We start from the raw sequence: 14,962 nt of genomic DNA on the forward strand, positions 1-14,962 counted from the left end.
GTTGTCAAACTAATCCACAGAGGAGGATATCCTAAGGCTCAGGGAAATTTAGTCACTGGTACAAGGTCACATAACTGGGGTTTGTCATAGCTGGGACCCAAACCCTAGATCTCATTCTAAAACACCCGTGTTCTTTCCAGCATTATCATTCTGCTTCTACTTGTCAACACCTTTGTGAAGGCAAGTACTTTCTTGTTACTCCATCCTACAGATAAATTACCTGAGGTTCAAAAAGATAGGAACAAGTTTCCCAAGTTCACATAAACAGCTAACAAGTGGCAGGAATGAATAAGACCTGAAGATTCTAATTCTGTTTTCATTAGTCTTTCCATTAGGTTACATTATTTTATAAATTTATTTTATTTTTAAATCTCTTTCATGTTTTTAAGTAATCTCTAATTACATCATGGGGCTTAAACTCACAACCCAAGATCAACAGTTGCATGCTCCACTAACTGAGCCAGCCAGGTGCCCCCATGTTTTATAAACTAAAAAAAGAAAAAAGAAAAAAATTTGGGAAGATAATATCTACAAATTTTCAATTATATCTATTTATTAAATTATTTTACTAATTATCCAGTTTTACTGGATTATCTTTAATAGTTATCCAGCTTAGAAATGAGAAATTCATTTATGTATATGAAATTAATTTAGTAATCCCATTGTTTCTGAAGTTTAAGAAAAATGTTTTACTGGAGTACCTGAGTGGCTCAGTCAATTGGGTGGCCAAACTCTTGATTTTGGCTCAGGTCATGATCTCAGGATAAAGCCTCTCAAGTCAAGCTCTGCACTCCATAGGAAGTCTGCTCCAGAATTCTCTCTCCCTCTGCCTCTCTTCTCGCTTGTGCCCATATGCACACACACTTTTTCTCTCTCAAATAAATCTTAAAAAAAAATGTTTTTACTAAAGTAAAAATTAGGGCGCCTGGGTGGCTCAGTGGGTTAAGCCGCTGCCTTCGGCTCAGGTCATGATCTCAGGGTCCTGGGATCGAGTCCCGCATCGGGCTCTCTGCTCAGCAGGGAGCCTGCTTCCTCCTCTCTCTCTCTGCCTGCCTCTCTGCCTGCTTGTGATGTCTGTCAAATAAATTAAAAAAAAAAATAAATAAAAAAATAAAGTAAAAATTACATAGTGAAATGCACCAATCTAAAGGGTACAGCTTGACAAATTTTATATATGGACATACCTATATGCCTATTGTCCTGATCAAGTGTTTCTGATCTTTTAATGAGCTATCCCATTAAATTCTAAGTTCAGAAGCAAGGTAAGAGAATTGCGTCCACCCATGTACATCAATGGAGATTTGGGTGGGGGGAAGGGCAGAGGAGAGGAAGGAGAATCTTTTTTTTTTTTTTTTTAAGATTTTATTCATTTATTTGACAGACAGAGGTCACAAGTAGGCAGAGAGGCAGGCAGAGAGAGAGGAGGAAACAGGCTCCCTGCCGAGCAGAAAGCCTGATGGGGGGGCTCCATCCCAGGATCCTGGGATCATGACCTGAGCTGAAGGCAGAGGCTTTAACCCTCTGAGCCACCCAGGCGCCTCTCTTTTTTTTTTTTTTTTAAGATTTTATTTATTTATTTGACAGAGAGACACAGAGAGAAGGAACACAGCAGGGGGAATGGGAGAAGGAGAAACAGGCTTCCTGCTGAGTGGAGGCCCAGCTCTGAGCTCAATCCCAGGACCCAGGGATCATGACCCAAGCCAAACGCAGACAGACAGCGAACCAACCCATGCGCCCCAGGGTGAGAGAATCTTAAGTAGGCTCCACACCCAGCACAGAGACCAAAGCAGGGCTCAAACTCATGACCCTGAGATAATGACCTGAGCTGAAATCAAGAATTGGATGCTTAACCGACTGAGCCACCCACATGCCACTCAATAGACATTTTTATGACACAACCAAGTGAGCTAAGGTTGTATAAATCTCTAATTTTTTGCTATAACTGACAAAAAGAGGAGCAGCAGAATCACTCTTATGGGAGACATTTGAGAACAAACCATGTACCTTGTTTTGGGGCCTGAGACCCTCTAACAGCACAAAGAAAATTGTTCCTTGCTGTGATATTAGCAACTATTACTATTCTGCATCGTTCAACTATGAAAACACTCCTTCATAGAAAATAGGCTATATATCTGCAAAAAGAATACAATGTCAAAAGTTCAAGTCCTTTGGGAAGACTGGGTGGCTCAGTCGGTTGGGCCATTCTCTTGATTTCACCTTCCTGTTTTGTTTTTATTAAAACCCAGGGGAATCTTACCCCCCACAGCCTCCTCTGGTGGCAACCCAAATGAAGGAAGGACTTTAAAGATTTTTTTTTTTTAATTTATTTATTTGACAGAGAGAGATCACAAGTAGATGGAGAGGCAGGCAGAGAAAGAGAGGGGTGGGGGGGAAGCAGGCTCCCTGCTGAGCAGAGAGCCCGATGTGGGACTCGATCCCAGGACCCTGAGATCATGACCTGAGCCGAAGGCAGTGGCTTTAACCCACTGAGCCACCCAGGTGCCCAAGGAAGGACTTTCAAACAGGATCTCACCATGGGCCTGAGGAGGGTAAGAAAGGGGATCAGAATCTACTCCCTTCTGAAATACTACCTGACTCATTCATTTACTCAAAAAATGTTTGCTGGATGCTTACTATGTCCCAGGCACTGTCCTAGGCACTGCTGGGATACATCAGTGGACAAACAGTGCCCCGTGGCACTTACATTCTGGAATGGTGACTTGGGTCATGCTGACAGAGGTTCCACTGAGGCACTGGGCACCTCTCCTGCCATCCTCCTGAGCCCAAATGGACTGATTCTGAGCCTCATTCAGACAACTGGGGTATCTTTAGAGAGAAGGCAGGAGTAGTGTGGATAATATCTGGATGTTATTTGGCACTAAATTCTATATGGAGTAAAAGGAGTCTGAAATTCATTTCTGTTTTGGAGTTCCATCTCATTGTAATCACACAGATCAAAGCAAGGTCAGGTTCAGAGAGGAGAGACATTCCTAACTGTGGCAGCCAATAAAACACTTGCTCACCGGTTTTTGGAGTCGTCCAGCAACATACAAGTTATTCCAGTTGAGAAGATCTTCAATCAAACTGTTAGTGCTAATGACCCCGTATTTGATAAGCTAGAAAAGAAAAGATATGGGCATGAAAGAGAGTAAAATACCACACTTGCTTTTGCAAATGCAAAATATAAGAAAAAAAAATCTGACCAGAGTAGCACTTTGATTTCCAAAACCACTTAAAACTTCTGCCTTGTGAAAACACACATCTCCACCAGAATCTTTCACAAAGGATTAGTTTCCCAGACTCATCTGTCCCCTCAGGGATGTGAGGTGAAGCAATCACTATCTTCACTCAGGCTCTTGTGATGATAAAGGCACAATGGCTCTCTACTGCTATCTAGCACATACTGGTCCTCACCAAATTGGAAATAAAAACTGGGTCTGCACCACAGTGTGAGAAGCAAAGATATAGTTCGTGTTTCTCATTTCAGAAATAAGAGACCTAATAAATGGTGTGCCCAAGGAGGCACCATTAATAGCTGAGCAAAAACTAGGTCCCGAATGTCAGTCTGGGCTTCCAATGTTCATCACAGAGTACAAGAAATTTTCTTTACGTAGAAGTTTTCACCAACATCCTTTACATGGTGAATTTCTCTTTCACTATTAAGTATTTCAAACACTTATAATTTCAAAGCCACATCTAAAAATTAAACCCCTTTATCAGCGCTAAACACATGGAATTATGGCCAAGCTCATTTCAAAAGCAATGTGTACAAACCCTGAATGTAGTTGTTCCAGGTTACAAAATCCCATTTGCTTCAACAAATAACTTCAGACTCACTCTGCTAAACTTCAGTATTCAAACAGCCTTCTCAGGCTACAAATATCTAAAAAGTAGCTTAAGAATTTTAATTAAAAAGTACAGTCCCTTTGGCATATAATTATGCCCCAACATTTGGCTACTGGAGCTTATAATATTGTTGAAACCACTAATTAGAGATAGGCTCAGCATAATACTAATTATGGAGAAAGAACAAAGTTACATGTTTGGCATGACTAAAGTAGATGTGAAACACTGCACTAAGCCACTATCGACCCTACAGTCTGGCCACAATACAGCAGAAAGCCCTCCTTAATGCAGGCACAGAACAGCTGGGTAGTAATGGAAACACCACTGACCTGGAAGTTAGGGGCCTCTCACATTATAACGAGTTGCATGACCTTATAGAAGTCATGTCCACTCTGAACCCTCATTTCCTCAACTGCAAAATTCAGGTTGGAGCAGGATTAGACCCCAATCAGAAAAGTAAACAGAGGGCCTAAAGGCTATACAGACATCACTAATCAGTCATAGTACTCATTTCTGCCAAGTTCAGACAGGTCTTCAAAATCCTTAAGTCAGTACTCCAACCTCCTGCCCTTCAAAGCCTGGTCCATTGATAAGTAGTATCAGCATCACCTGGGCGCTGGTCAAAATACCCAGAATCTCAAGCACCATTCCAGACCACCTTAATCACTATCTGCATTTCAAAGAGATCCTCACGTGATTCACCAGCACATCAAAGTAAGATTGCTCGAAGCCAACAGCAGCACAGAGCAGAACTGGCAGAGCTGATGGAACCTGTATGTCACCAGTAGCCCGGCTTATCTCTAGGGGGTATATGACTTAGTCCCCCCTTGGTCCTCTTAGGCTGCAGTCCTGCCTAGTTCTTGGCAGCTCTCTTAGAGATTGGGCCCCTTCATGTGAAAATTTGGCAGGGTTCCTGCCATCAGACAATCCTCTGCTGTGATCTGTGCTGTTTAGCTACTCTCCAACAGGGACATGGGGTGCCTCCTCAAATTCTACCGACTTGCTGGCACCAAAAGGTTCCTATTGCACAGCATCACATGCTCTTGACTACCTGTGATACCCTCATCCTGAGTGGGCCTGAGTATTTGTCCCACTAACCAAAGCAATGGTTCTCAAAGTGTGTTTTCCAGACCAGCCGCAGCAGCGACATCATTTGGAAGCTGTCAGAAATGTAAACCCTTGTTACTAAGGGAGTAAGTCTTGAAAGTTCTCCTATCAGAAAAAAAAAAAATCAAAAAACAATACCTGTGTGTGGTGATGAATGTTAACTAAACTTATTGTGGTAGTAATCATCTTGCAATACAGACATATATCGGATCATTACATTGTATACCCAAAATTAATGCAATGTTCTATAATTATATCTTACTTAGAAAAAAATTCCTCAAACATCACCCCAGATCTATGGAATCAGAAACTCTGGCGGGGAGCCTAGCAATCTGTGTGCCTAAGAGGCCCTCTAGGAGATCTGATGCTCCCTCAAATTCGAGAAGCACTGGCCAAAGGCAGTAATTAACAGTCTCTCTCAACCACCTTTATCCAGCAGGAATGTGAACACTTCCTGACTGTAAGAATATATATTTAGCTGGTATTGTAATACTTAATTTAATAACCACCCAAGTTAAGACAAACGTCCAAAGTCACTTACCCTACCATCACACATGATCAATGGATTATAGTAGACTCCAGCGCCATAGTTATTCTGGATAGTGGTGATAATCTTGGGTCCCAAAACTTTTAGGAAAGAGTAATGGTTCCAATTTTTTTTCAGGTTCTTTGAGTGCCATGTGACAGGGTCATCTACTGTGAAAACAAAGTCTAGCATGGCATTCTGAGAATGAAGAAAAGAGATTTTAGTTTTAATTCCTCGAAAGGCACCTAGATAGAGTGGAAAGCTCTAAAATTCTATGCCATTATGATTAATAAATAAAAGACCTGAGGCTGTCATCAGAAATCTAAGCAAGTCTCTGGAACCAGTCTGAGCTTGCTTTCATCAACGTGCATAGTGAGGGCAATGCTTGCTCCACATGTCTGGTCCTGCCAGCACTCTTCCAAATACTTTGTATGTATCATAGTTCAGTCTAGCCTCAAAACAATCCTACAAGGTAGGTACTGACATTATACCAATTTTATAGGAAAGGAGACCAAGGCACAGAGTAAGTTCCAGGCCTATGGACACAAAGCTAATGAGTGGCAGACACAGTCTGGTTCCAAATTCTGAGTGCTGAAGCTTATGCCACACATGGCCTTTCATCTAAATGTAGCTACATGTGTTCCACTTTTCTTCCAGATCACATAACACAGGATGGATAAGCTCTGAAAAGCATTATGTAATGGAAAATAAGTTATTTTAACTCTTACCCATTCACCAACCACTCACTGAGCACCTACGAGGAGCTCTGATAGATCCTGGGGTAGAGGTAAAGAGAGTCTTCTGGGGAGAATAGACAAATTATCACTAAATGAACTTGATAGAGGAATGCAAAATGTACTAATTTTACTCAAAATGGGGTCAGAACAGAAATGAGAAACTTTGCTATGAAATTACATTCTTCAAGACTCTGATAAATCTGAGTCTTGAAGAAGGTACAAGAGTTGAGCAGGCTTGGTGGAAGGATAAGCATGGGGAAGGGAAGGGAGTCTTGTTAAAGGAAAGCACTCTTATGCATATGAGAGCTAGGCATGTTCTGGATGTTGCATTTACTTTGATATGCTGGAAAAGAACACAAGCAAGGGAGACCAGAGGAGGGCTGGGTTGCCATGCTAAAAAAATCTTTCTGCAGAAGAGCTCACTGAAGGGAAGGATGACTAAAAGTGGGAAACAACACAGGGGGCTAACTGCAGAAGTCTGGGTGAGAAGTGAAGACATTAAGTAAGGCACTGAGGGTAGGGACTGATGGGATAGAGACTTTTTATTGCAATCTATAAGGCTTGTTATCTTGTAGGGAATGAGGGTGAAGGAAAGGGAAGAAAGGGCCTTTTCTTGGAGGAAATTCCAGGCCTAATCAAAGGAAAATCTCCATTGAAAAATGAAGTGGCTATTGAATCAGGAGGCTAAAGCCTGCTCTAAGTGTCTCAAAAACCACAAACCACTGGTGAAACTTAAGATTTGGGGTGGACATGTTTTTTTAAAAAATGTGTAACCAGGGGCACCTGGGTGGCTCAGTGGGTTAAAGCCTCTGCCTTCGGCTGAGGTCATGATTCCAGGGTCCTGGGATCGAGCCCCGTATTGGGCTCTCTGCTCTGCAGGGAGCCTGCTTCCTCCTCTCTCTGCCTGCTTGTGATCTTTGTCTGTCAAATTAACAAAATCTTTTAAAAAAATGTGTAATTATGTTAATGTATGTTAGAAAAAAACAACTAGCCTACATTGATCTATAATTTCTTACATACCTACAATCTATAAATTTTCATATGTTGTCAACTTAAAGCAAAGCATTAAATACTGTATAGTTGGAAAAACAGAAATTCAAGCAACAAGTATAGATGGCCTTACCCGTAAGTGAACAGGCAAACTTTAACCTAAAAACAGATTAGTCAGGTGTCCAAATCAAGGAGGCCCTATCACAATCATTTCCTTAGTTTGTGTGACAATGAATTGTTAAACTGGGCGTTAACCACAGCAAATAAAAATCCAGTTCACCAGAAAACATCTCTATTTAGATTCTTGCTCTTTTTATGTTGATTTAGCAAAAGCTTTAAAGCCTGAATGGAGAAAGTCAGTAACAGCCTCATTTAAATGAAAATAGTTGCTTGCTACTCCACTTCCATAGGTCTTGAATCTTGCTTCCACCTTGGAAGCAAACTTTTTCCCCCTATTGACAGGAAAAAGTCGGCAATCATAATGAAAACTGTACCCTCACTGCTATTGCACTCAGGCAACTTTGAAGAGTAACAACTCCTAGTCCTAAATAGACTCTTGTTAAGTCCTGAGCGTGTGTAAATACACACGCTTTTCCTGGTAACTTCACTGCATCTGCCCTGGCCCTACAACCACCCGCCATCATTTCGTACTTTCTCCCACAGCTATAGATGAGACTCATACTTGGCTGCTCATTAGACTCACCAGGTAAGTTTTTTTTTTTTTTTTAATTCCCGAAGCCCAGGTCTCATCCCAGACCAAGTAAATCAGAATCTCCACAAGTGGAACCCAGGCATCAGCATTTTAAAAATTCTCAGAAAACCCTAATGTTCAGCCAAGGCTAAGGACACTGAACAGGCAAATTATTTCTTGTCTTCCATCTTGCCTCTCCATCAGCTTTGCCCTCCGCATAATTGCATCTCCTGTTCTACACCGAAGTGAGCTCCTACTTAACCTTCAAAACTCAGCTCATGATGTCATACCAGGTAAACATTTCTACGGTTTGTAATTTGCTAGTGGATACGTGAAATGCGCAGAGTAGAGGGGCAGCTCTAGGGCTCTGGAGGGATCCAGGGCAAAAAGGAACTCGTGAAAACAGGCCGATTCCCGGCGTGGTGCCTGCCCCGGGGCCAGCTCACCTTCTGGTCTGAACTGGGCCCCACCTGGCGGTACACCCCGGAGCCGTAGGCGAAAGCCAGGCTCAGCTCCTCGGGGAAGTGAGACAGGATCTTGCGGAAGGCCACCCCCGAGCTCTGCAGCGCCTGCAGCGCCATGGGGCCCAGGATCATAGACAGACACACTTCGCGGAGCACGAAGGGCAGAGGACAGCGGGCCGGGGAACCGATACTGGGGCAGCCGGTTCAGGGTGGGGAGATGCAAGTTGGGGGACGGCCCGGACAGCAAAAGGCTACAGCCGCGGGTGGGAAAAGAAGGGAGCGGCGCGGATGGACGCTGGAGCAGGGGGCAGTCTTGCGGGCCGAGAGGCCAATCCTCCCCACGCCTCTCGCGTGCACACGCGCTTCAAAGGCGCAAGAGAAGACGCTTCCTCCACGGGTGGGGACGCGAGGGCTCTGCGGAGACCCCTCGCGGTCGGAGGAGCGCTCTGCAGGCTGGCTGCCTCGACCCGTGACTTGGAGATGTGGGTGCGGAGAGTGCGGCTAATTGAACTGCTTTTGAGGCTTAAGAATCCGTTTTTGGTGCTCGCTTAGGCAGCACATATACTAAAATTGGAAGAATCCGTTTTTGTTCTCGACTCAAACACATTTCAGTAAATGGCTGTAAATTCATGCATGTATATGGCAGATTTTTTTTTAATAAGGTGGAATTCACAAAGCTAACATAAAATTGTGCACTTTATGTGCACTTCAGTGGTATTTAGTGCATTCACAATGTAATGCAACCATCATCTCCAACCAGCTCCAAAATCGAAGATTTTGAAGGTTTAGGAAAGCATACATAAAATTAAAATCATGCCCAATTCCACCATCCAGAAATTATCACTGTTAAAATTTGGCTGTGATTTTTTTCCCCTCACAAAAGCCCTTTTCAAATCCAATGATGGACATGAAAGTCTTCCATGAATGATAAAGGACTTCACCAATGTTCTCTGATATTTGTATTTAATTCTAAGGGTAGAGAAGATCTTTGCTTCTTTGCCTGAGGAGCTACGCTCCTCACAGCAGGGCATATCAAATGCAATTTCTGGAGGAAACAGACCCTACGAGAGAGCTCACCTGTTTAGGTATAACTAGAGAAATTTGTTCAGAATCACAGGGTGTACTTTAACTTCCAGGACAGAGACTTTTCAGATACTCTTTTCTTCTTCCCTGGTGCACACTGCCTTTCAAAAAACAGAAATAGTGGGGCGCCTGGGTGACACAGGCAGTTAAGTAGCCAACTCTGGATTTCAGCTCAGGTCATGATCTCAGGGGCTTGACATGGAAATCCCTGTTGGTTCTGCGCTGAGCATGGAGCCTGCTTCAGATTCTCTCTCTCCCTCTGCCCCCCTTTCTCCTTCCCTCACCAAAATAAATAAATAAGTAAGCAAAAAGCAGAAGTAGCAATGGTCAAATCTGGGTAATGTTGATGCCCTTCACACGCAGTTTTCCTTGAGTCCCCTCGACTACTGGCTGGGAGGAGGTTATTGTCTCCATTTTACAGATAAGGAAGCTGACTGTTAGAGATAGAAAGCAGTGTGCTTAGATCACATTAGCCTGTGACAAAAAGTGCAGCTAAAATTCAGAGCTGAACGTCAGCCTGGATTGGGAGGGAGAGCAGTTAGGATGCTGTTACCATAGTTTCACCAGGAATGAAAGATGACTGGCCAGGGGTAATAGAGGCAGAGAGGGGATTAATTCAAGTTGAAATAAAGGTTATGTGAATTCAAACTTTGAGCCCTGTACTGAGGTAAGTGCTGAGGATTTGAGATGGGTAGACCAGGGCTGATGCTTTGCAGGAGGTCAGGGTCTGTAAAGGAGACAGACAAGAGAACCCAGAACGTCACACGCAAATGAAGCTGGGGAGCCCAGGACGCTGTGGGAGCTCTGACAAAGGACTGTTAATCAGCTCTAGGTGTGTGGGGAGAGACCAGAGGAGGTTTTGCAAGGATGGTATCTAAGCCAGAGCTTGAGGAATGGGTAGGAGTTTATCAGGCAGAAGGTAGATGGAAGAGATTCTACCAAGAGAGAATTGATAGGGCAAGACAATAACAATAGTAGGTGATACTTGTTGATATATTTATTATTCCCAAACACTTTCTTTTTTAAAAATTTTAATTCCAATGTAGCTAACACAGTGTTATATTCGTTTCAGGTGTACATCATAGTGATTCAACAGTTCCATGTATTACTCAGGACTTATCAAGATAAATTTCCTTGCATTTTCTATTCTCTTTTCATCATTTGAAAGACCCTAGTAAGCAGGATGTCTAGAATCTTCATTTTTCACGTGAGGAGACAGAGGTCCTGACAGGAGAAGCAAATTTCTCAAAGTCACACACTTAGAAGAGTGGTGAAATCGGGATCTGAACCCAAGGCTCAGGAACTCCAAAGGCCAGGTTCTTTACCACAGTGTTTTAGCGCCTTCTAAAATGGGTGAGACAAGAGAAGGAAAAGGAAAGGAAAGGAAAAGGAAAAGCAGCTACTTCTACTCTGTCAGCCAAGTTTGACGAGCAGCAGCACTAGCCAAAGGGACAAGCTAAAGACCAGAATAGGGACTGTGTCTCATTCTCACTGTGTGAGCACAATCATTTGGGTTCATTCCGACCAAATAACACCCTTGCCCAGATTGCTGGAATCTGAAATTACAGAACTGCAGAATTACACTAAAACCTTTCACATAAATACAGTGAATATATCTCTGCCAGCCATGTTTCTTTTGTTCTTCCCCTTCTTTGCAAAGTAATCTATGCTCATAAAAGTGTAAACATTACAAAATTATTATACCATCTCCCAGAGATAGCCACTGATAATCTTTGGTACCTATTCCTTCAGATATTTGCTACATATCTGTTAACATTAAAAACATTTGAAAATGTTTTTTAAAAGTTTTTAAATTAAAAAAATTTAAAATACTAGATACTGTTTAGCAATGTGCCCTTTTCACTTAACATATCAGAAACATCTTTCTGTGTCAAATATATAGATTTATCTCATTCCATCCATTAGCAGCAAATTTTTCTAAAATATGGATATGCCATCATTTGTTTAAATATTTTCAAAATGGTTACAGAGGTTATTTTCTTTTTTTCATACATGCAAACAATGCTACAGTGAATATTCCTCATACATAGACCTTTGTGTACTTGTACAAATATTGCTATAAAGTAGATTCCTAGAAGTGGAATTGCTGAATCAAAGGGTCTGCACCTTGCCAAAATCCCCTCCAAAAGATTATACCAATTCAGATGGCCACCCACGAGGTTCAGCCCTTGATATAAATAAAAATTCTGCAATGTTTCCCCATTTTTCTCTCTTACAGGCATTCACAACTAATTATCAGTAATTTTCATTTTCACAAACACTTTCCTTCCTGATAATGGAAAACTATCAACTGGAAAGTTCCATCATATGCCTGTGTGCATTTTGCCTCTCTCCGGCAAGAGGCAGAAGCAATGGCAGAGAATGCATTTGCATTCTTCAGCAGAAATCTCCTTGCTTCTAGCAGTTCATCCGTTCTTTTTAAAATTACCATGGCTTGCTAAGTTAGAAGGCTATTAATAAGGCTTGGTGTTCTATGTAATCGCTTTAGGGTTCTGTTAGAGCTCTCATACCAATGCAATACAAACGTTAGAGAGCCGTTTAAACTGCAGGTAAATGCCACTTGATTTTCAGTGAAAGTTGGGCCTCATTTTTCTGATTTATCCAGCTGTTGGTTTTGTATCTTTAACAATGACCTTATTAGGTTGGGTTTCACTAGGACAAGGCTCAGGTAGTCTATCTTTTAAAAAACCCATGAAATCTCTCGTTACAAAATCCTCGGAAATGACACTATGGTAAGTGTTAGGGCTAGGGTTATGGCAGACCAGGACTGCCAGTGCTCTTTCGATCTTCACAGAGGACTGAGTTGAGAGCCAAGTTCAGGGTGAGGGTCGGGCTCTGGGTTTGTGTCCATGGGCTGGGTAAATGTAGGGGTGGCCACAGCTGCCCATGCAGGTTTCTGCTAATCTGAATCCCTTCTGGAGTTCCAAATGGCACAGTTTCCTTCTGGGTGACATGCTGAGTCCTCTGGTATTGCTCAGGTGTCCCCAATGCCTGGGGCTTTGGAGTCAGGATTCTGTGGATGGACCTCTGAGAAACCAACCTAGGATAAGGGTTAGGGCCTGGGGGTATGACAGGCCCTTTATGGAGGCAGTTTTGATCTTTACAGGAGGCTGAGATGAAGGCATGAGTCAGGGGCATTTCTAGGGTCGGGTTTGTGTCCAGGGGCCCACTAAATGCGTGTGTGCCTCTGGTGGCCATGTTGATTTCCCTACACTGAATCTTTTTTGGAGCTCCATATGTCACTGTTTTCTTCTTGGTGATAGACTGAGTCCACAGGTAATGCTCAGGTGTCCCCAATCTCTGGAGATTTGGGGCCTCGCCCTTGGGGATGGAACTCTCAGAACCCAACCTAGGGTTTTCAGCAGGGCCTTGGTGCTTGGTAGCTCTGAACTGAAGGTGCTGTAGGAGCCTCCCAAGGGGTTGAATTGATGGCGCGAATTATGGTAGTGTCTGGCTCTGGGTTTGTGTCCATGGATCCATCAAATGTGGGTGTGGTCCTTCTGGGTGGCAGGCTGAGTCCTCTGGTATTGCTCAGGTGTCCCCAATCTCAGGGCTTGTGTGCCAGGAATCTCAGGACAGAACCCTCAGAACTGAACCTAGGGTTAGGGTTAGGGCCTAGGCGCATGGCAGACCCGATCTGCTGGCACTATGCCCTCAACTCAGCAACCATCATCATAGAAATAGTGCTGGAAGATTGGGCCTGCCATGCCTCTTACCATAGTGTTGTTTCTGAGGGTGCTGTAACGAGAGGCCTGGCACAGAAGCCCCCAGACTGGGGAGACCTGAGCAATACCAGAGGACTCAGATGCCACCCAGAACGAAACCAGGCTGTTTGGAATACTGGAAATGATTAACAGCAGAAGAAATTTGCCTGCCCATCTGAGGCCACGCCCACATTTAGTGGACCTCTGTTCAAAAAACCCAGAGCCAGACCATCTCCCTGACCCACACCCTCAACTGAGCAGCCCTGGAAACTCTCCACAGAGCCTTCAGTTTGGTCCTGCCATACCCCTGGACCACAATTGTAACCTTTGGTTAGGTTCTGATAGATCCATCTCCAAGGGCCTGTCCTCAAAGCACAAGGGACTGGGGACACCTGAGCAATACTAGAGGACTCAGTCTGCCACCCAGAAGGAAACCATGCCATTTGGAACTCCAGAAAGGATTCAGAATGGCATAAATATGCATGCCCACTTGGGGCCACCCACATTCACTGGCTCCCTGGACAGAAACCTGGAGTCTGAGGCTCACCCTGCCCCATACCCTGATCTCAACCACCCTGCCCCATAAAGTTTGAAATAGCACCGGCAGATCAGGCCTGCCATGTCCTTAGGACCTAAACCTAAACCATAGTTTGGGGTTTGGCCCATAGTTTGAGGGTTCTGGCCCCAGAGGCCTGGCACAGAATCCACATAGTTTGGGGACACGTGGGCAATAGCAGAGGACTTCACCTGCCACCCAGATGGAATCCACACCATTTGGAACTTTGGAAAGGATTAACAGCAGTAGAAATCTATATGCCCACTTGAGGCCATGCCCACATCGAGTGGACCTCTGGACGCATACCCAAAGTCAGGCACTCACCCACAACCACACCATCAACTCAGCCCCCCATATAGCTCTCCGCGGGGTCTTCAGATCAGTCCTGCCAATGCCCTAGTCCCTAACCCTAACCATTGGTTGGGTTCTGAGAGGATCTTTCCCTAGGGTCTTGTTTCATATCGCCAGGGATTGGGGACACCAGAGCAATACAAGATCACCAGCCATAAGGACACTGTGCCATTTGGAACTTCAGAAAGGTTTCAGAGAATGAGAAATCTGCATACCCACCTGAGGCCACCCCTAGATTCAGCGGCCCCTGGTAGAAACCCAGATTCTGAGGCCACCATGGACCTGCCCTCACCTTAGTCCCCTAAGAAGCTCTCCTCTGCACCTTTAGAGTGGTCCTGCCTGGCCCCTAGGCCCTAACTCTATGTTGTGCCCTGAGGGATGCACCACCAAAAGGCAGATCCAAAGACCCAGGGCTTGGGGAACATGAGCAATCACATAGGACTCAGCCTGCCACCCAGAAGGAAACCATGGTCTTTGGAACTCAGGAAAGGATTCAGAGTAGGAGAAATCTATAGGCCCCTTGAAGCCACCCCTACATTCAGCAGTCCCGTGGGCAACAAACCAGAGCTGGACACTCAAACTTAACCAAGTCCTCAACACAGCCCTCCATAAAGGTTGAATCAAAGCCAGCAGGAACGACAGCTGGGGAATCTGAGTGTGGAGATAAAGTGCATTCGTGCCACTGTAACAAGTTGACTGCACTTTGAAATCACCACAGAGGAAATGACTCCTCCAAGCATCTCATCACAGAAGCAGAGAGGACATCAAACTTCAAGATAGAGGCCAAGCCCTCCCAGATCCAGTTCACTCACCATGGAGTGACCACTCACCCTTGTAGGAGGCTATGTGTTGACAAGAGACTCGTGGGAGGATTAAATTGGGGGCC

At 44.1% G+C, this 14,962-nt stretch overlaps 1 protein-coding gene across 8 annotated transcripts in view; it reads right to left on the bottom strand.

Moving 5' to 3' along the window:
- Window positions 1-8,640, bottom strand: part of TAMM41 (TAM41 mitochondrial translocator assembly and maintenance homolog) — a 61,024-nt gene extending 52,384 nt beyond the window's left edge. For all 8 annotated transcript variants that reach the window (XR_009350801.1, XR_009350799.1, XR_009350800.1 and 5 more), the window contains exons 1-3: window positions 8,344-8,640; window positions 5,495-5,677; window positions 3,024-3,116 (exon numbers count right to left, since the gene is read on the bottom strand). Coding sequence is in view for 5 of the 8 variants with exons in the window: in XM_059161760.1 (XP_059017743.1) it covers window positions 3,024-3,116; window positions 5,495-5,677; window positions 8,344-8,493 (426 nt within the window). In the remaining 3 variants the exon portion in view is untranslated. The remainder of the gene's footprint in view (window positions 1-3,023; window positions 3,117-5,494; window positions 5,678-8,343) is intronic.
- Between the last annotated feature and the right edge of the window lie 6,322 nt (window positions 8,641-14,962).

Source organism: Mustela lutreola, chromosome 2 (assembly GCF_030435805.1).
Source record: "Mustela lutreola isolate mMusLut2 chromosome 2, mMusLut2.pri, whole genome shotgun sequence".
NCBI classification, from domain to species: Eukaryota; Metazoa; Chordata; class Mammalia; order Carnivora; family Mustelidae; genus Mustela; species Mustela lutreola.